General features: G+C 39.9%; 1 protein-coding gene across 2 annotated transcripts in view; it reads left to right on the forward strand.

Moving 5' to 3' along the window:
• The window catches only part of BABAM2 (BRISC and BRCA1 A complex member 2), a 356,468-nt gene that overhangs the window by 9,395 nt on the left and 328,093 nt on the right, over window positions 1-18,980 (forward strand). For both annotated transcript variants that reach the window (XM_054727885.1, XM_008162284.3), the window contains exon 3: window positions 18,840-18,916. In XM_054727885.1, coding sequence (XP_054583860.1) covers window positions 18,840-18,916 — 77 coding nt within the window. The remainder of the gene's footprint in view (window positions 1-18,839; window positions 18,917-18,980) is intronic.

The raw sequence follows: 18,980 nt of genomic DNA on the forward strand, positions 1-18,980 counted from the left end.
TGCCATCTGTTGAGATGGAAGATTGGTGGAGGAGCCGCTTTAATCTGATTGATTGTTGTCTAGATGTGTCATACAGCTATCACTGTGGGTTTCCCTTTGCCTCTGTCCTGTGTTGAATCTCATATCTTACTTTCTTGTGTCCTCTTGCTTTGTTGGAGCATGTACTCCAATAGCAGCCCATGGGAGGGAGAGGAGGAGGTTTGTTTTTTGAGATCCTGGAAGTCTGAAAATGTCTTTAATTCTACTTTTAAACTTTATTGATACTTTGGTCAGGTACAGAAGTCTAGGTTGTAAATAATCTTCCCTTCAAATTTTGGAGGCCTTGGTCTGTAATTGTGGAGATCTTTAACACACTTACTGTTGTAGTTTCATGGATGCAGTATCTTTTCTGTAAGGATAGTAATTATAGTTTTTGTAAAAATTGAGGTACAATTGATTAATTACAGTTTAAAAAAAATCTTTTTTTACGACAGCTGGAAGGCTCAGTTGGTTGGAGTATTGTCTTCATACACCAAAAAGGTTGCAAGTTTGATTCCTGGGTGTGTATGAGAGACAGCCAATCAATGTTTTTTTTTCTCACATTGATGTTTCTCTCTCTCTCAAATCAATAAACATATTCTTGGGTGAGGATTAAAAAAAAACTTCACAAACACCTTTTTCTCTGTACCTTGCATTGTCTTTTATCTTGATGGCTTTCCTCAAACTGATGATTCTTGGCTGTCCATGTCTATTAAAGAGTAAGGCATTAAAATGTGAATTGAAGCTCTTTGTGCATAGGTGGGCTTGCCAATTATTGAGCCTCAGGCAATGTGGTCAGGCAGCTACCTGGCCTTTTATTAGGTGATGGTCAGATTCATTATCAGGAGATCTTCTCTGGGTCTATAAAAAATAACAGTGCCTAGATGGATGCATATATTTCTATCTGTCAGCAAAATTTTAATTTTGGAGCCAAAGAGTATGTAAATTTTAAGACTTCTGATGTATTTAATATGTTGGTATATTTATATGTAAGGATACATAAAAATACATATTTCTCTCTACACTTCCATTAGCAGTATATGAGGATGCCAGTTCCTCTACAGTTTTGATAATATCAGTATTATAAATTTTTTAAGATTATTTGCTAATTCAGGAGATGGAAAATGTTAGACATGAGCAGAAAGCCCCGGATGCCTAGCAAGGGGCAAAACTGGGAAAACAAGAACGTTGCCCCCAGGGTAACCTATCCTCCCCTAGCATGTCGCTGGTCATGCGGTTTGGACCCCTGATCTTTCATATCGCTGGTCAGGCGGTTTATATCCCCTGACCTTTTCCTTCCTAAAGATAACATCTAGGCCTCAGTTGTATTTCGGCTCCAGGCCCAGAAAAAGCAGCAAAACCAGACAAGTGGCACAATGGCTGCCTGAGGACCAGCTACATTGACTAGTGACCCCCTGCCCTGGCACCGACCTATCAGCGGAGACCACGATCCTGAAAGAGCACACCTAGAAAGCTGATGAATATTCTATTGAGACCCTCCCCTGAAACCTCCCCTGAGATTTCCACCTGTGAGAGAGAGAAATAAGCTCAGAACAAGGGACCCAGTGGGTGCTCTCCCTTCAAGGAGCATGCCTCTGCCATCTCCTACCCCCTTTCCTTTCTCACAGGCAGTATCCCCCTCTAAGGGACCCCATGAGATTTGCAACCAAGGGAGCAGTGGGCAGCGGCAGCTTGTCCTGGGATAACTCCCTGAACCTGTCTCTAAGGTCCCCTTTTCTCTGACTTCCCAGTGAGCCAAAGCAGCCCAGCCTAGGCTCTGCTGTTGCTTCTTCTATGCCCTTCCTGGTTTTGCTGCCCTAAGAATAGTTTTGCTGCCATCATCCACCCAGTATCCCCTTGGCTCAGTGCTGTGCAGCCTTTCCCTTTGGATATCCCATCCCCCAGTCCCTTTCCTTAAATAAATTCAATTTTTCTTTATCCACTGCCTGACATGGCTGTTTAGCCTGCCTGCATACCACCATGTTAACCTTTCAGAAATTATATATATATGTGTGTGTGTGTATATATATATTTTTTTTTAAAAAAATATTTTTATTGATTTCAGAGGGAAAGGGAGAGGGAGAGATAGAACCATCAATGATGAGAGAGAATAATTGATCGGCTGCCCCCCATTGGGGATCAAGCCCACAACCCAGGCATGTGCCCTGACCGGGAATCGAACCGTGACCTTTTGGTTCATAGGTCAGTGCTCAATCACTGAGCCATGCTGGCTGGGCCAGAAATTATATTTAATTGCTCTTTTATTTTGCTTAGTTATTGGAGTGCACATGTATGTGCATGTAAAAATTACCAGTTCATGACATTTGTCCATTTTTCTGGTGGGGTCTTTTTCTTATTGATTTGCAAAGCTTTTTTTATGTTAATGAAGATTGATTAGGTTGAAGGATAAATGGGCTTGGAGATGCCAACTTTTTAAAATCAGATACACCTAGCAGTTTTCAATAGTTATTAAAGATAGAACATTGGTTATCTTAAGGAAAGACATGCTAATAGTTTTTTTTTTCTTTATTGATTAAGTGCCCATCAGCAGATGAGTGGATTAAAAAACTGTGGTACATCTACACAATGGAAGACTATGCTGCTGTAAAAAGGAAGGAACTCCTACCATTTGCGACAGCTTGCATGCAATAGTTTTTGACTGAGGGTTGAAGAAGCCTGCCTGCCAAGGCCCCTTAAGATGGTGTGCAGTCTGGCCGGAGTGCCTCAGTTGGTGGAGTGTCATCCCATTCACTGAAGGGTTGCAGGTTCGATAACCAGACGGCACATGCCTGGATTGTGGGCTTGATCCTCAGTGAGGATTAAAAAAAAAAATTTAAAAAAAAAAAAAAGATGGTGCGCAGACTAGAGTAGGAATTCTGTTGGAGGTTGGAGGTTGGAGGCTTAGTGTGGGCAGTCCGTGTGTGGGGTTGTGGATGTTACAGGGCAGAATTTTTGCTAGGATTTGGAGTGCTTATCTAGGAGCCAGAGCATCTAGAAACCCAGTGAACACGTGCGTGGTGTTGATATTTCGAGTGCTATTACTGAGTCCAGGTTGTCCTTCAGGAATTATTTCTTGGGGCTTTTTTTAACCAGAAGAAACAAAGTTTCCCTAGTCCTTATGCCTCAGCTCATACTCTTTTCTACTCTTAGATCTTTAACCTGGGTAGCTGCCTGTTCAGCCTTCTTTTAATTGTAATAGTGGAAGACAGTTGATTAAATAGTTCAGCAATCTTTAAACATTTCAAAGTGCTGTCGGTTATTTTATATTTTGTACTTAGTATTTTTTGGGGAAAAAGTCCAAGTGGTAATATTGGCCTTGTCCCAGTCAACTCTAAAATCACTGACTTTGGGAAGTTTTGCTAGGATTCCACATTCTTTCCATAGAATCTGGGATGGTAAATGCTAGAATAAATCTGGGTCTGGAGTTTTAGGTAGTTGTGAACTTTGGGCTTTTCATATCTTGCAGTGACTTCATTTCAGAGTGGCTTCATTTGGTATGGAGGTTAGGGAAGAGGTGAAGGGAAGTAGTAGCCAGTCTAATGTGTAAAGGAAAGGGGATAGGAGATTCATCTAGTCTATTCCTAGCTCTGCTTTACATTGTTCAAGGAAACAAGAACCCATTCCTACTTTTATCCCCTCTATTCTGTGCAATTTTAAGGTGGTATTTTTTTGTTTGTCCCCTCTATTCTGTGCAATTTTAAGGTAGTATTTTTTTGTTTTGTTTTACTAGAATAAAATGTTTTGTTTTATTAGAACAAAACGTTTGCCAAGTTCGTTATAATTAGAAGATAAGCGAGGCTCTTTTAGTACATGTTAATAGACACATACATTTATTCCAAATTAATTATTCCTATACCATCACTGTTAAAATGCCCATGTATGCCTTATATCCATGTAGACCAGCCTCCTTTTTAGCATCCATGTTACTTGACTAATCTTGTTTTTTGGTGCCATGTTCTTGAGAAATACTTTTGTAATCTTCCTTTTCAGGGCCACATTTCCTGAGTAATTTGGTTATCTTTTTAATGGCTTGTTATGAAAGTAGTTTTTCCCATTAACCTTGTTTCTCTTGACTTTTTGAAAAATATATCCTTTTTGTTTTCTGAAAAGGTTTTTATCTCAACCTTTGCTCTTGCTAACTTATTGATAAGAAATCTTGAATCAAGTGGGAGTTTTGGAGAACATTTTGATGTTCCACTGTTAAGTAGGTATGATGCCCTTAGAACAATTGTTTTTTTCATCTATGGACTCCTAAGACTCTTTTCATTTAAAAAACATCATTTCAGCCCTAGCTGGTTTGGGTCAGTGGATAGAGCGTTGGCCTGTGGACTGAAGGATCCAGGAATCAATTCTGGTCAAGGGCACATAACTTGGTTGCAGGCTTGATCCCTGGCGTGTGGGGCATGTGCGGGAGGCAACCAATTAATGTGTCTCTCTTACATCGATATTTCTCTCTGTCTCTCCCCCTCCCTTCCACTCTCTAAAAATCAATGGAAAAATGTTTTCAGGTGAGGATTAACAAATAAAACAAAAACAAACAAACAAAAAAGACCCATTACTTCATGCCCAACTGGCGTGGCTCAGTGATTGAGCTTCGATAAAAACCAGAAAGAATAAACTGCTTCGGAATAAACTTAATCAAGAATACAAAAGACTTAGACACTCAAAAATCACAAAATATTGCTGAAAGTAATTAAAGAAGGCATAGGTAATGGGAAGACATCCTGCGTTCACTGAAGACTTAATATTAAGATATCAATGCTAAACGAAGCAATTGATAGATTCCATGCCATCCCTATAAAAATCTCAATGATTTTTTTTTTAGAAATAAAAAAAGCCATACTAAAATTCGTATGGAAGCTCAAGAGACCCTGAATAGCCAAAAAAATCTTAAGAAAAAAAAGAACAATGTTGGAAGCCTTGCACTTCCTGATTTCAAAACTTACTATAAAGCTATGGTAATCAAAAGAGCATGGTACTGCCCGGCCAGTGTTGTTCAATGGTTGAGCATCAACCCGTGAACCAGGAGGTCACGGTTCAGTTTGTGGTCAGGGCACATGCCTGGGTTGCAGGCTCGATCCCCAGGAGGAGCCAATTGATGGTTCTCTCTCATCATTGATGTTTCTATCTCTCTCTCCCTCTTCCTTCCTCTCTCTGAAATCATTAAAAACGTATCAAATATTTTAAAAAAAAGAACATGGTGCTAGCATAGAGAAAGACATAAAGACTAATTGTGAAGAGAATAGAGAGCACAGAAATAAACCCTCAGATATATGGCTAAGGCTGCCAAAATCATTTAATGGAGAAAAGACTGTCTTTTCCACAGAGTGTTGGGGAAAACTGGATATCCACATGAAATTGGACCCTTATCATACACTGTACACAAAATTTAAAATGAATCAAAGACCGCACCGCAAGAGCTAAAATTATAACGCTCTTAGAAGAAAATATATGGAAAAAGCTCATGTTATATATTTATTAAATTCATCTTTGTACATATTTACATAAGGAATAAAAGAATATGTAAGTCAGAAAAAGATTCTGGGAACCAAAATAGTTCAAATGGAGAATTGAGAATCCAGGGAGATGGGCAAAATTGCAGAGATAACAGGTCTTTAAGCATGAGTTCAGGATTCTGCAGGCCCTTGCTTTAGGCATGGGGACCTGGGATTTAAAACTGAACTGTACTATCTTTAGACTGTCTAAAAAATTATATGATTTACTGCCATGGATTATGGCAGCAGTCATGTGGAAGATTGGGTGACCCTGGCAAACTGGATCATCAAATTAACTAATATCTTCTTATAAGGAATGAATTCAAGAGTTTGTTGGAGCTGCATCTGCATGCAAACGAAGTAGTGTTATAAATTATGAGCAACCAGACAGATAAAGCTGATGATAAATGTTAAGCAGTGAACTATATTGATATTATTGTCAACTTAGCAGAGATATCAAAAGAACACTTGGAAAGGAATAAATTAATAGTGTTTGTTATCACAGTGGGAAACCAAGGTGAACAGGGAGATTGGAGGACAGCAAAGTAAAACAGTTTATCTTCCTATTCAAGGACATTCAGCATTTAAAGGTTCTTTAGAGAAGTGTTCTAAAACTCTGGTGAAAGACCAAAGTTACTTAAATGTTTAAAAAAATTTTAAGCCCAGGCTGGGTGGCTCAGTTGGTTCGAGTGTCATCCCTTGCTCCAAAAGGTTGTCGGTTCAATTCCCCGTTAGGGCACATATGGGGGTTGCAGGTTTGATCCCCGGTCAGGAGTGTACGGTCAGGAGTGTACGGGAGGTGACTGATCAATGTTTTCCTCTCACATTGATCTCTCTCGCTCTCTCTCTGTCTCTCTCTCCCCAGCCTCTCTCTGTCTCTCTCCCCCTCCTCTTCTCTCAAAATCTGTGAAAACATATCCTTGGGTGAGAATTAAAAAAAAAAAAATTTTTAGCCCCTGGCTGGGCTGCTCCGTAGGTTACAGCGTGGTCCCAATATGCCAAGGTTGTAGGTTTGATCCCCTGTTAGGGCACATACAAGAATCAACCAATGAATGCATAAATAAGTGGAACAACAAATTGATGTTTCTCTGTCTCTGCCTAACTCTGTCTCTCTAAAAATAATTAAAAAAATTTCCAATCTGTCACCAAGTGATATTTTTGTAAAATACAATAAAAATGAATTACTAGAAAAATGAAATTAAAAATACATGAAATACAAAGCTGAGCTTTAAGTATTGGATTCATAAGACTTAAAGCTACTTTTACAAATTGCTATAAAAGTTTCTAAATTTGTACTCTCAATTTCTGTGCTTATCTCATTGTGGTTAGTAACAGTTTATAGTCCAGCACTGGTCCCTGGACCCCACTTTGAGTTGTACTGTTCTAGAAGGGTTTCTTCAGTCTAACAGTCTAGAGGAGTTGACCTTTTTAGAATTCTATCTCAGAGTTTAGACAGTAGTACATTAGTAATAAGTAATTCCTAACTACACTTTGGATAATCCAAAATACTGTTTTTTTCTTCTATAATAAATATAGTAAAACAAATATGATAGATGGTTATAAGAATGAGACTTCTCTTGAAATTACAAAAATTTTCAGTTAGTTGGATCAGAGAGCATTATTACTTTGTTTATGTTTTCTGTATATATATCAAGGAAGCATGACTTTTACTTATTTATATTTTTATTTCAATTATAGTTGACATTCAATATTACATTAGTTTCAGGTGTATAGCATAATAGACATTTCTATAACTTATGAGGAGATCCCCCCCATAAGTCTAATACCCACTGATATCATATACACTTATTACAATATTATTGACTCTGTTTCCTATGCTGTACTTAGTACACATGGCTTTTGAGTAAGGAGAAATGTTTACAATACAGTCTCATTTTGTGAACACTTTTCTTTTATTCATGCAGATTTTATTTTTAGTTTTTTAATCTTTACTGTTGAAATTATTACAGATGTCCTTCTTTTTCCCCCCATGTTGCTCCCCTCCACCCGGTTAACGCCCTACCCCAGGCCTTCACCACCCTATTGTCTGTGTCCATAGATAATGCATATCTATATAATAAAAGCCTAAGCGACAGTTATGGCAGAATGACCAGAATGACTGGTTGCTACGATGCACACTGACCACCAGGGGGCAGATGTTCAATGCAGGAGAAGGCCTAAGCCAGCAGGCGGACATCCCCCAAGGGGTCCTGGACTGCAAGAGGGTGCAGGCCAGGCTGAGGTTTGCCTCTCCAGTGCATGAATTTTGTGCACCGGGCCTCTAGTATGCATATAAAATCTTTGTTTAATCTCTTCCCGTCCTTACACCCCCTTCCCTCTGAGAATCATAAGTCTGTTCCATTTCTATGCCTCTGATTCTATTTTATTCACCAGTTTATTCTATTCATTAGATTTCTCATTCGTTTATCTTGATTTTTAGATTCAATGGTTGATAGGTATGCATTTGTTGCCATTTTGTTAATATTTTTTATCTTTTTCTTCTTCTTCGTCCTCTTCTTAAAGAATACCCTTCAACATTTCATATAATACTAGTTTGGTGGTGATGAACTCCTTTAGCTTTTTTTGGTCTGTGAAGCTCTTTATCTGACCTTCAATTCTAAATGATAACTTTGCTGGGTAGAATAATCTTGGCTGTAGCCCCTTGCCATTCATCACTTTGAATATTTCTTGCCACTCCCTTCTGGCCTGCATGGTTTCTTTTGAGAGATCAGCTGACAGTTGTATGGGGATTTGCTTGTAGATAACTGCTTTTCTCTTGCTGCTTTTAAGATTCTCTCTGTAGCCCTTGGCATTTTAATTATGATGTGTCTTGGTGTGATCCTCTTTGGGTTCCACTTGTTTGGACTTCCTGGACTTGTAAGTCTATTTCTTTTACCAGGTGGGGGAAGTTTTCAGTCATTATTTCTTCAAATAGGTTTTCAATATCTTGTTCTTTCTCTTCTTCTGGCACTCCCATAATGCGAATGTTGTTACGCTTGAAGTTGTCCCAGAAGCTCCTTACACTATCTTCATATTTTTGGATTCTTTTTTCTTTTTGCTCTTCTGATTGGGTGTTTCTTTGCTTCCTCATATTTCAAATCGTTGATTTGATTCTCAGAATCCTCTACTCTACTGTTGAATCCCTGTATATTGTTCTTTATTTCAGTCAATGTATGCTTAATTTCTGACTGGTCCTTTTCTATTTTTTTTAGAAGGTTCTTGAGTAACCTTATAACCATGGTTTTGAACTCTATATCCAGTAGTTTGCTTTCTTCCATTTCTTTCATTTGTGACATGTTTCTTTGTCTACACATTTTGGCTGCTTCCCTGTGTTTGTTTCTATGCTATGTCTCCTTGAGTTGATAGAGTGGCTTTGTGTAGTAGGTGTTCTATAGGACCCAGTGGCTCAGCCTCCCCAGTCATCTGAGCTGGGAGCTCTAGGTGCAACCCCTTTGTGGGCTGTGAACACAGTCTTGTTGTAGTTGAGACTTGATTGCTGTTGGTGTCACTGGGAAGAATTGACCTGCAGGCCAATTGGCTGTGAGGACCAGTTGCGACTACAGTGGGAAATCTGCTGTGCAGGAGACACCCCTATGGAGCAGGACTTGCTTCAGTGGAGCTTTGGTGCTCACTGAGTCTTCCCCTTGAGTGTGTCTCTTATGGATGTGTAGAGTTGTAATCTGGAATTGTCTGATACTAACCACTGGGTACACTGGCTCTTGGGTCTCCAAGGAGGTGCAAAGTCAGCCACTGCCTAGGGCCACCCAGCAGGAGCTACAGAGAGATCTGCAGATTTTTTCTCTTTGTATCAGGTTTGGAAGTGCCCAGATGATGCCCAGCTATGGAGCAAGGCAGGCTGGTGCTGGTGCCAGGTCTTGGGCCTTTTATTGATAGGTTTGGATCTCCCTGACCCAACTGCAGCTTGTTTGAGAGATTACAGCCTGAGAAAAAGCTGCTGCACACAGCTTGAGTGGGGTTGTAAATTGGGTGAGGCGGGGTCTTAGGGAATCACCAGGGTAGAGCAAACAGAAATGGCTGCCAGTCAGCCCTGCGACTGGGGAGGTCCCAGCATAGGAACAATGATCCCTGCGAGCACCTTCTTCTGGGAGAAAGCTGCCTCTGAGTTCCTGCCCTGATGCCAGATAATCCATTTCCTCCTCTTATCTGTCTGTGTTCCCCGGAGCCCCACCCTGGTGCTGGAGCTCAGAGGAAGCAGGACCTTGTAAGTTCAGTTTGGGGTGCTGGGCCTTTTAAGAGGAACAGCTGGGTCTCCAGCAGCCTGTGTGTTACTGAGTCCCAATCCGCACTGGTTTTTACAGCCCATAGTTCTTACTGCCCATAGGGACTTCTTTTTCCAGCTCTGGGACCCTGGGCTGTGGGTCTGGTTTGGGTCTGGGAACTCTTGCTCCTCTGGGCAGCCTCCACAGAGAGTATCTCCCTCTTGATTAAAAAAGCGGCACCGACGTGCCTCTGCACCTCCTACCAGTCTCAGTGTGCTTTCTTCTTTACTTCTCTAGTTGTAGGACTTCCATTCAGCCAGCTTTCCCGTGATCCAGGATGATGGTGGTTCTATATTTTAGTTGTAATTTTGATGTGGTTGTGGGAGGCAGTGAGTACAGTCATTTACCTACGCTGCCATCTTCCCCTATTCCTGCGCATTTTAAAGATCAAAATTTTTTTGCTATTTGCTTAAAGTTATATATGGCTAATTATCACTTAGAAAATATAACTGTAATCAGTGAATATTTTAAATTATTTTATTATTTTTTAATTTTTAAAATATATTTTTAGTCATTTCAGAGTGGAAGGGAGAGAGGAAGAGAGATAGAAACATCAATGATGTGAGCAAATCATTGATCGGCTCCCTCCTGCATGCCCCCTACTGGGGATCGAACCCATAAACCGGGCCTGTGCCCTTGACTGGAATCAAACCTGGGACCCTTCAGTCTGCAGGCCAATGCTCTATCCACTGAACCAAACCAGCTAGGGCTGGTGAAGATTTTTAATGACTGTGCTAGGCATATTAAGTCAATTTTTATCACATTGTTTTTGTTAAAATATGATCATTTGCCATTTCAAATTTGTTTTATGTAGTTCATGGTAGAATTTATTTCTTTTTAAAAACTTAATGAAGAACTGGTGTTGGCTTTAGACATTCTATTATTGTGTAATACCGTGTTAATCTAGGCTAGAATTACAGAATTTCACGATGGGAATTTTGATGGCCACCATGTGATATATGAGCCCCTCCTTATACTTCCCTGCCAAGTGACTACCCAATCTGTGCCTAGGTTTCTCATGTCACAGGGAAACACCCTGAGGCACAAGGCTGCTCATTGGGCAGCTAATACTGTTAGAAAGTGCTTTCCTGTGCTAACCTGAAACCATTTTTTTATTCACTTCTTGGTATTATATAGGACAAGCTTAATTAGTCCTCCATGAGACAGCATTTTTCAAGTAAATGAAAATAGCTATTATGCCTTTTATTTTTCTCTTCTGCAGGCTGCATGTAGCTTTTGCTTATACCATGTGATTTGTGATCTTTCACCATCGTTGTTGGTTTCTTCTGAGTGGGATCCAGTTAGTCTCTGTACTTCTTAAAGTGTTAGACCTAGAATGAATGAAGTGTTCAAGGAATGGTTTTGACCAGTGTGGAGTAGAGTACTGTTCTCTTCAGTTTTCTGGAAGTTACATTCCCTGAGGTTATATTGGACAGAGCTTTATGTTGCAAACCATTGGCGTGTTAAGAAATCTTTTTGTTAGGTCTCAATCCAATTCTTTTTTGTACCCTCCCTTTGTACTATTCATGTTTACTCAAATTAATTTAATTTAATTATTTTTTAAAGGAAAGCATATATTGAGCACCTATTAAGTGTGAGGCACTGTGGAGATACCAACATAAATAAAGCACATATCATGAAAGCCAAAAGAAAAAGAGATCAAAACTCTGCTAGTTCATTCCCTTGAGAATCTGAGTTATATGCCAAGATATATGCTCTCCATTCCTTCCCTGTAAGGAACAGGAATTTAAGATTGGGGTTTAGATATATAGTACAGTTGGCCCTTGAACAACGCAGGGATTAGGGTCACCAAATCCCCCATCCCCCCGCATAGTAAAAAATCCACATATAACTTTTGACTCCCTCAGAACTTAACTACTAACAGCCTACTGTTGCCTGGAAGCCTTACTGGTACCATAAACAGTTGATTAACACATATTTTGTATGTTACATGTATTATATACTATATTCATTCACTAAAGTAAGCTAGAGAAAAGAAAATGTTATTAAGAAAATCATAAGGAAGAGAAAATACATTTACAGTATTGATTGAAAAAAATCCACATAGTTTAAACCTGTGTTGTTCAGGGGTCAACTGTATCCAAATGATCCTATCTAATAAAGAGAGAATATGCTAATTGACCCTCATGCCGTCGCAAAGATGGCGACACCCACAGTCAATAAGGAGGGAGTATGCTAATTGACTGCCCCACCCTCAAAGATGGCGGCATCTGCAGCCACAAGATGGTGGCACCCAGTCACCTCAGCCCCAATGGGGCGGCAAGCGCTTGGCAAGGCCGGGCCCACCCCGCATGCCTGCCTCCGGAGTCCCCCAGTCCTCTCAGCCCCCCAGCCGCCCAGGGCTGGCCCGAGGCATAGGCAAGCCTTGGATGGTGGCTGCCCAGCTGCTCAGGGCTGGCCCGAGGCGCAGGCAAGCCTCGGATGGTGGCTGCCCAGCCGCCCAGGGCCACCTGAGGCTCAGGTAACTAGGGCAGCAGCAGAGGTGTGATGGAGCGTCACCTTCCCCTGATCGCTGGGTTGCCTCCCGCCCCTGAGGGCTCCCAGACTGTGAGAGGAGTCAGGCCAGGCTGGGGGACCCACCTCCAGTGCATGAATTTTCATGCACTGGGCCTCTAGTATGAAATATAAAGTCCCAGAATGCAGAGGCTAAGGAGTACATCCATTTAGTACATGTTTCACGTCAAGGAATGAAAATGGTGGCCTAAAAAGGTTACAAGAATATTTTTATTGAGCAAGTTAAGTGTTTAGTGTAAAATTACTTCTATAAATGACTAGAGGCCCAGTGCATGAAATCGTGCATGGGGGGGGGGGCTCAGCCCAGCCTGCACCCTCTCCAATCCGGGACATCCCTCTCACAATCCGGGACCGCTGGCTCCTAACTGCTCATCTGCCTGCCTGACTGATTACCCTAACTGCCCCCCACTGTCAGCCTGATCACTCCTAACCACCTCTGCCTGAAGGCCTGATCACCCCTAACTGCTCCCCCTGCCAGCCTGGTTGCCCCCAACTGCCCCCTTCTGCCGGCCTGGTGACCCCTAATTTCCCCCCCTGGCCTGGTTGCCCCTTACTGCCCCCCTCGCCAGCCTGGTCACCCCCAACTGCCCCACCCCCACTGGCCTTGTCTCCCCTTACTGCCCCACCTGCCCGCCTGGTCGCCCTCAACTGCCCCCCTCTGCTGGCCTGGTTGCCCCTAACTGCTACCGCCCCCCCCCCACCGGCCTGGTCGCCCCCAACTGCCCCTCCTGCTGGCCTTGTCACCCCCCAACTGCTTCCCTGCTGGCCTGGTCGCCCCCAACTGCCCCCCCTGCCGGCCTGGTCGCCCCACGCAGCCTGCTGTTCGGTTGTTTGGTTGTTCCTCACTAACTCCCCTGGTGGCCTGGTTGCCCCACGCAGCCTGCTGTTCAGTCATTTGGTCGTCCCTCACTAACCCCCCTGCCAGCTTTGTTGCCCCACGCAGCCTGTGTTCGGTTGTCCATTCGATTGTTTTGATCGTGATGGCCCTTGCCTTTTTATATATTAGGATGTTGTACATTAAATGAATAGAAATAGTGTGTAAGTTGGCCTTGTCCCTGGGGATTTCTTTTTTAAAAAAATACATTTTTATTGATTTCAGAGAGGAAGGGAGAGGGGGGAGGGAGAGAAACTTCCATGATGAGAGAGAATCATTGATTGGCTGTCTCCTACACCTCCCCTACTGGAGATCGAGCCTGTAACCTGGGCATGTGCCCTTGACCGGAATCGAACCTGATATCCTTCAGTCCACAGGCCAATGCTCTATTTACTGAGCAAAACTGGCTAGGGCCCTGGGGATTTCTTATAGTATTTATTAATGTAAGAATTACTAGCATTCCCACAGTTGGAACAGGAGTCAGTGCAGGGCATTTATGTAATTTGCTTTGACTTTGACATGACCTTGGAGTGTGCTTGTCCTCTCCAGTTCCACTTGCTCACCTGTGCTATTTATGCACTAGTTATCAGGTGCTTCCTGTGGGCCAGCAGGTATGCTGCTGGGCACTGAGGGATTCTAAATGTAATTAACTCTATTTTATTATAGAGCTTTCAGTCTAGCAGAATATCTTTGTCGCCTTGGATTTATCCTTATCTAAGGACAATTGCGGGTAAATAGTTTTCTTCCTCCTAGCCTGTTCAGATCCAACTCATTATTAGAGGCCAGTCCTATTCAGTGACCCTTCCTTGATTACCCTGGATAAAAGTGGTTTCTCTGCTCTCTCAGATTCTATTGTGCTTATTTTCTTTAACCACTAATTTGTCAATTAATTATGTTAATTGCTTTGAGACTTGTATCTATGGTTGTCTTGAAGTGTTATTTAAATTGTGCCTTGTTTGACTTTCATAAGTTTGATTTTTCTTTTTTGATTACAGTTTCCTGAGAATGGGCTCCTTTCTTTAACTCATAGCAGCAATCTCAACTGTTTTGATTATGCACCTCAAATAATTTGCTAATGAACCCCCAATACATGCATATTATATTTATTTAATTATAAAATATATTTATTTAAAGTGTAAAATATAAGTTAAGAAGAATGATGTAAGATGAAAAAAGCAACACCATACTAGTAATGTTACTTATAATATGATATTTTCACCTGTCATACCTGAAAAAGAAATCTTTAAAAATATATAAATACTAATGGAAGAAATGCAACAGTGGCTGCATGCGCTATGCCATAAGACTAGTTTTCAATTCCACCCATCTTAAGATTTGCCTGTACTTGTTGGTATCATTTTCTAGCCACAGATTCTTTGCAAGAATCAGTTTAAGCCACTTATTCATTTCTTAAGTCCTTTAGTATAGTTAAAACTAGGCAGTAGATTTCTTACATTCATGTAGCATATCACAGTATGCTGAAGGTAACTGAATAATTGAGAGAACCATCATCAACCCCTCATAGAAAGGAAAATGTGAACTTGCATATACAGGTGGCTATGTTGATCCACTGGCATTAATTACTGTGCTTATTACTAAGCCCAGACATAGTACATATTTAAAGCAGTGGCTCTCAAACTTGAGTGTGAACCAGAGTCACCTGGAGGGCTTGTTGAAACACAGGTAGTGGAAATCATATTCTTGCATCTTAATACCAAAACCTGAACATCTGTTTTATCACTACCTAGATCAAGAAATCAAACGTTGGCAATGCCCCCAAAGCCCCCTATGTGTCTTCTTCCAGTCACTGCTCCCTTCTTTCCCCATAGATAAGCCACTGTTCTGACTTACAGTCATCGCTTTCCTGCTGCTCTATAAATTTTTATCAGTACATAAGCACTATAGCTTTTTTTTGGTTTTGAACTTTAAACAAATGGACTCATACAGTATTTATTCTTTCATTCATCAATATGTTTATGGGATTAATCTCTATTGTTGATTGTAGGTGTAATTTATTTATTCCATTGCTATATATTTCATTTTATGGTTGTATCCTCATTTATTCCCCTATCCTATAGCTGATGGGCATTTGGGGATCTAGTTTGAAATTACATTTTAATTGCTCAGTTTGGGGCTATTTCAAAGTATGCTGCTGTTATTAACATTTTATGAATCTGCCTTTTAGGTCCCAGATTAATTTAATCTATGAACATATGTCTGTGTTCGTTTATTTATTTTTCTTTATTTTCTTCTTAAAAATTGCTTCCTAAATAGATACCTTACACTTTTTTGTGTGACATTTATTTCTTTAGATTTGATCATTTGATGTTTTTTTCAATGGCATCTTTGTAAAAGTTTTTAATCTTTCAGGTGATTGTTGATGGTATATAGATTTATGCAGTGTACTGTGGATTTTTGAGTATGTTCTTTGTCTAGCAACTTTGCTAAACATATTATTTCCAGTAATGCATATGAAGATTTAAAAACTTCTACATGCAGTCATATTATCTGCAAAAAATATAGTTTTATTTCTTCCTTTTCAGTATTTACATCCTTATTTTCCCATGCTACTCTATTTGCTAAGACCTCCAGTACAGTGTTGAATAAAAGTGATAAGAACAGGTAGGTATTGTCAACCGATGGTTGTTGGCACCAATTCGACACCAATATGAATCCAATTTGGGGTGAAGTGAAGAAGGAAACTTTCTTAAGTGTAAAACAGCTCAATTGTGATACAGCATGGTAGTGGGGCAGCCCTGGGAGTAGGCCCCTCTCTGGCTAGACAGCTCTGCTCCCCACTGGAAAGGGAAAGTGTGCTTCTAGACCTACAGGGTTATATAGACAGAGCTGCTCACCCCCTTGTCCCTGGCTGGTCTGTCCTCATGCAGATGAGGACTCCAAATCCTCCTGGTTTGATTCATCCAAGGGGTACTTTCTTGATTGGTCATAATGGAGCTGCTCTGGTTGGTTAAGCTGTTGATGGGGGGTGGGGTGGGATATAGCTTCACAGCTCTGATTGGATGGGGAAAGCTTTAGTCCTATTGGTTGAAATAGAATTCCAGAAACTCCTTTATAAGGGCTGGCTCAGATGGCAGAGACACAGTGCAGGCAGACAGTTAAGTGCAGGCTTCTCTGTGAAGTGCAGTTTGCAAGAGAGGCCCCTGTATAGAAATGGCTGCTGGGCTCTGTTTTTGAACATTTGAGCCCAGTTAACCACCAGGAGCCCTTCTTAGTAGGTATCTTCTTTGTCAGGGTCCACAGTATCCTTGTCTCATTTTTATCTCAAAGGGGAAAATTTAACATTTTGTTATTAAGTATGATGTTGTTGTAGGTGGCCTTTATCATATTAAAAAAGTTTCTTTTTTATCCTCATTTGCAAAGAGTTTTAAAAATCATGAATGGATGTGAATTTTATCTTGCAATTTTCTATTAATTTTCTCTTCTGTTAACAGTAAATTAAATGCACATATTAGAGAAGAAAGCTTAAACACGAATGACCTAAGCATCTAAAAAAATTAAAAGATTTTCCCTCTCCTAGTTAACTGTTAAAAATAGTATTTGAGCCCATTATTCCTACTGAAACAACACTTAATCTAAACCTCAATTCTGTTATAGGAGTACTTACTAACATTTAAAAATACTCCCTACTCTGAAGTAGATTGGAAATCTATCATCCATAAGTGGAGAAATAGCATAGAAACTGGGAATTACACTGGATGCCACATGAACTGGCAAACACATTTAAAAAATAGTTTATTTTCATAATTTTAAAAGCATTCTGGGCTGAGTCACTTATTTTGGTAATGGCATTTTGAAATCTTATGCGAAGAATTGAATCCATCATTTTCTAGTACGGCCTAGAAATAGATTTCAGGCTCTAGAAATATAGAGGATATACTTGGTGAATTAGGAACATCATATGTCATCAAGTAGATAGTTCCATTCTGCTAGAGAACATTGTAAATAATCTACCTTAGTGCAATTTTGTTTTATAGATTATTTTGATAGCTGTTAAGATAGCCCATATCAGTTTTCTAGCTTCTTTACTGCTGTGTTTCAGTGTAGAAACTGATAATTCTAAAACTGATTTAGTCGAGTGGAATCATTGATGATAGAGAAAATAAATTAGTTCTGTAAAATGAAAATGTGGTGAACATCAGCTAACAATAATTCACTTTAATTTATGACTTAATAGTTATTTAACAGGCAGTTATTGGTCTTTGAGCCTATTTTATTTCACGGTCACCTGTTATTTTAGGTTGCCAAAGCTGAAGACTTCCTTCTCAGCTGATGTTGAATATTGTTAAGCACAAACGTCATTATCAAGAAAACAGGAAGCTGTGTAGGAGAACATGCCAAATGGTAAATTAATAGTCTGGGGAAAGGAAGCTGACGTAGACTCAGGGAAGGAACCCTGGACCCATCTACTTTGTTCTTTTTAGATTGCTTGAAGCATAGATATGGTTCAAATCATTATTTTTTACAGAAAATACGTGAAATAATAGGTTTAGCATTAAATTAGAAAGCATTTATTTTGCTTAATTTTGCATTGTCTTAAAATGCTAATGTCTTAAAGGGTTATATTATATCTTGTTTTAGCTGTGTTAATCCAGATTAATTCTCAGCTGTCACTATAACCATATAAAGTGCAGTGAAATTGCCAACTTTTTCTCTTTATAGTGGGACTTTAATGATCTCAGTAACTAGGACCTAGTAATGACAAAGAGGATTCAAATCCAAATTTACCTTTCACTATTTATTTAAAGAGTTTGCTAAATAAATCAGTAGTGTCACATTGTAGAGCCTATTTAATCAAGTTATAAGAGCTTTGTTCCCTCTTGTGTCATTGAGGTACATGTATACAGTTCTTATGCTTATTACTGAGAAAATAATGTTCTTTTCATTAAAATGTGTGGTAGAACACTCTTTTTGGCAGTGTTTCATCAGCTTTTACTTTTCATTATTATAGGTACTTAATAAAGTAGCATTTGTTGAAAACAATCATAATTCACATTTTTCACTAAGTTTCCCCTTTTTAAAAAATATTTTTATTGATTTCAGAGAGAAAGGGAGAGGGAGTGAGAGATAGAAACATTAATGATGAGAGAGAAACATTGATGGGCTGCCTCCTGCATTCCCCACACTGGGGATTGATTGAGCCCGAAACCTGGGCATGTGCCCTGACCAGGAATCAAACCAGGAACTCCTGGTTCAACACTCAACCACTGAGCCACACCAGCTGGGCCTGGGCTCTTTTTAGTGCTGAGTGAAAGCTAAGAGTCTGTATTTAAAATGTGACCATAAAGTTACTCTTATAATTCTTGGCATCAAAGACTACAGACCTCTTTTGGACGCTATACCAATGTTAGAAGAAGAATACATTTCTTTGAGAGAAATAACTGAAGCAGTGTTGGTATTTGTTGTTAGAAGGCGTATATATTTTATTGTGAGATAATGAATTATTTGTTTTAGGGCTAGTCTTTACTGTCTTGGCTTCCATGACCACTATGGGCTTTTATTTTGTTCTGTAAGCCATTGTATTAATCTTTTATTTATAAATCACTTTTTATTTACTTTGTTAAATATCTTAAATATGTGGGGTTTAAAAAAAATACTTTGTTTTTCTTTTTTTAAAAGATGCACGTCACTGACTCCTGGACCCAATTGTGACCGATTTAAACTGCATATACCATACGCTGGAGAGACATTAAAATGTAAGTCAGTGATGACTGTTTTATTAAAAATGTACATTACAGAAATTGTTTTAGGGTTCAGTTC

The sequence above is a fragment of the Eptesicus fuscus genome, chromosome 16 (genome assembly GCF_027574615.1).
Source record: "Eptesicus fuscus isolate TK198812 chromosome 16, DD_ASM_mEF_20220401, whole genome shotgun sequence".
Lineage (NCBI taxonomy): Eukaryota > Metazoa > Chordata > Mammalia > Chiroptera > Vespertilionidae > Eptesicus > Eptesicus fuscus.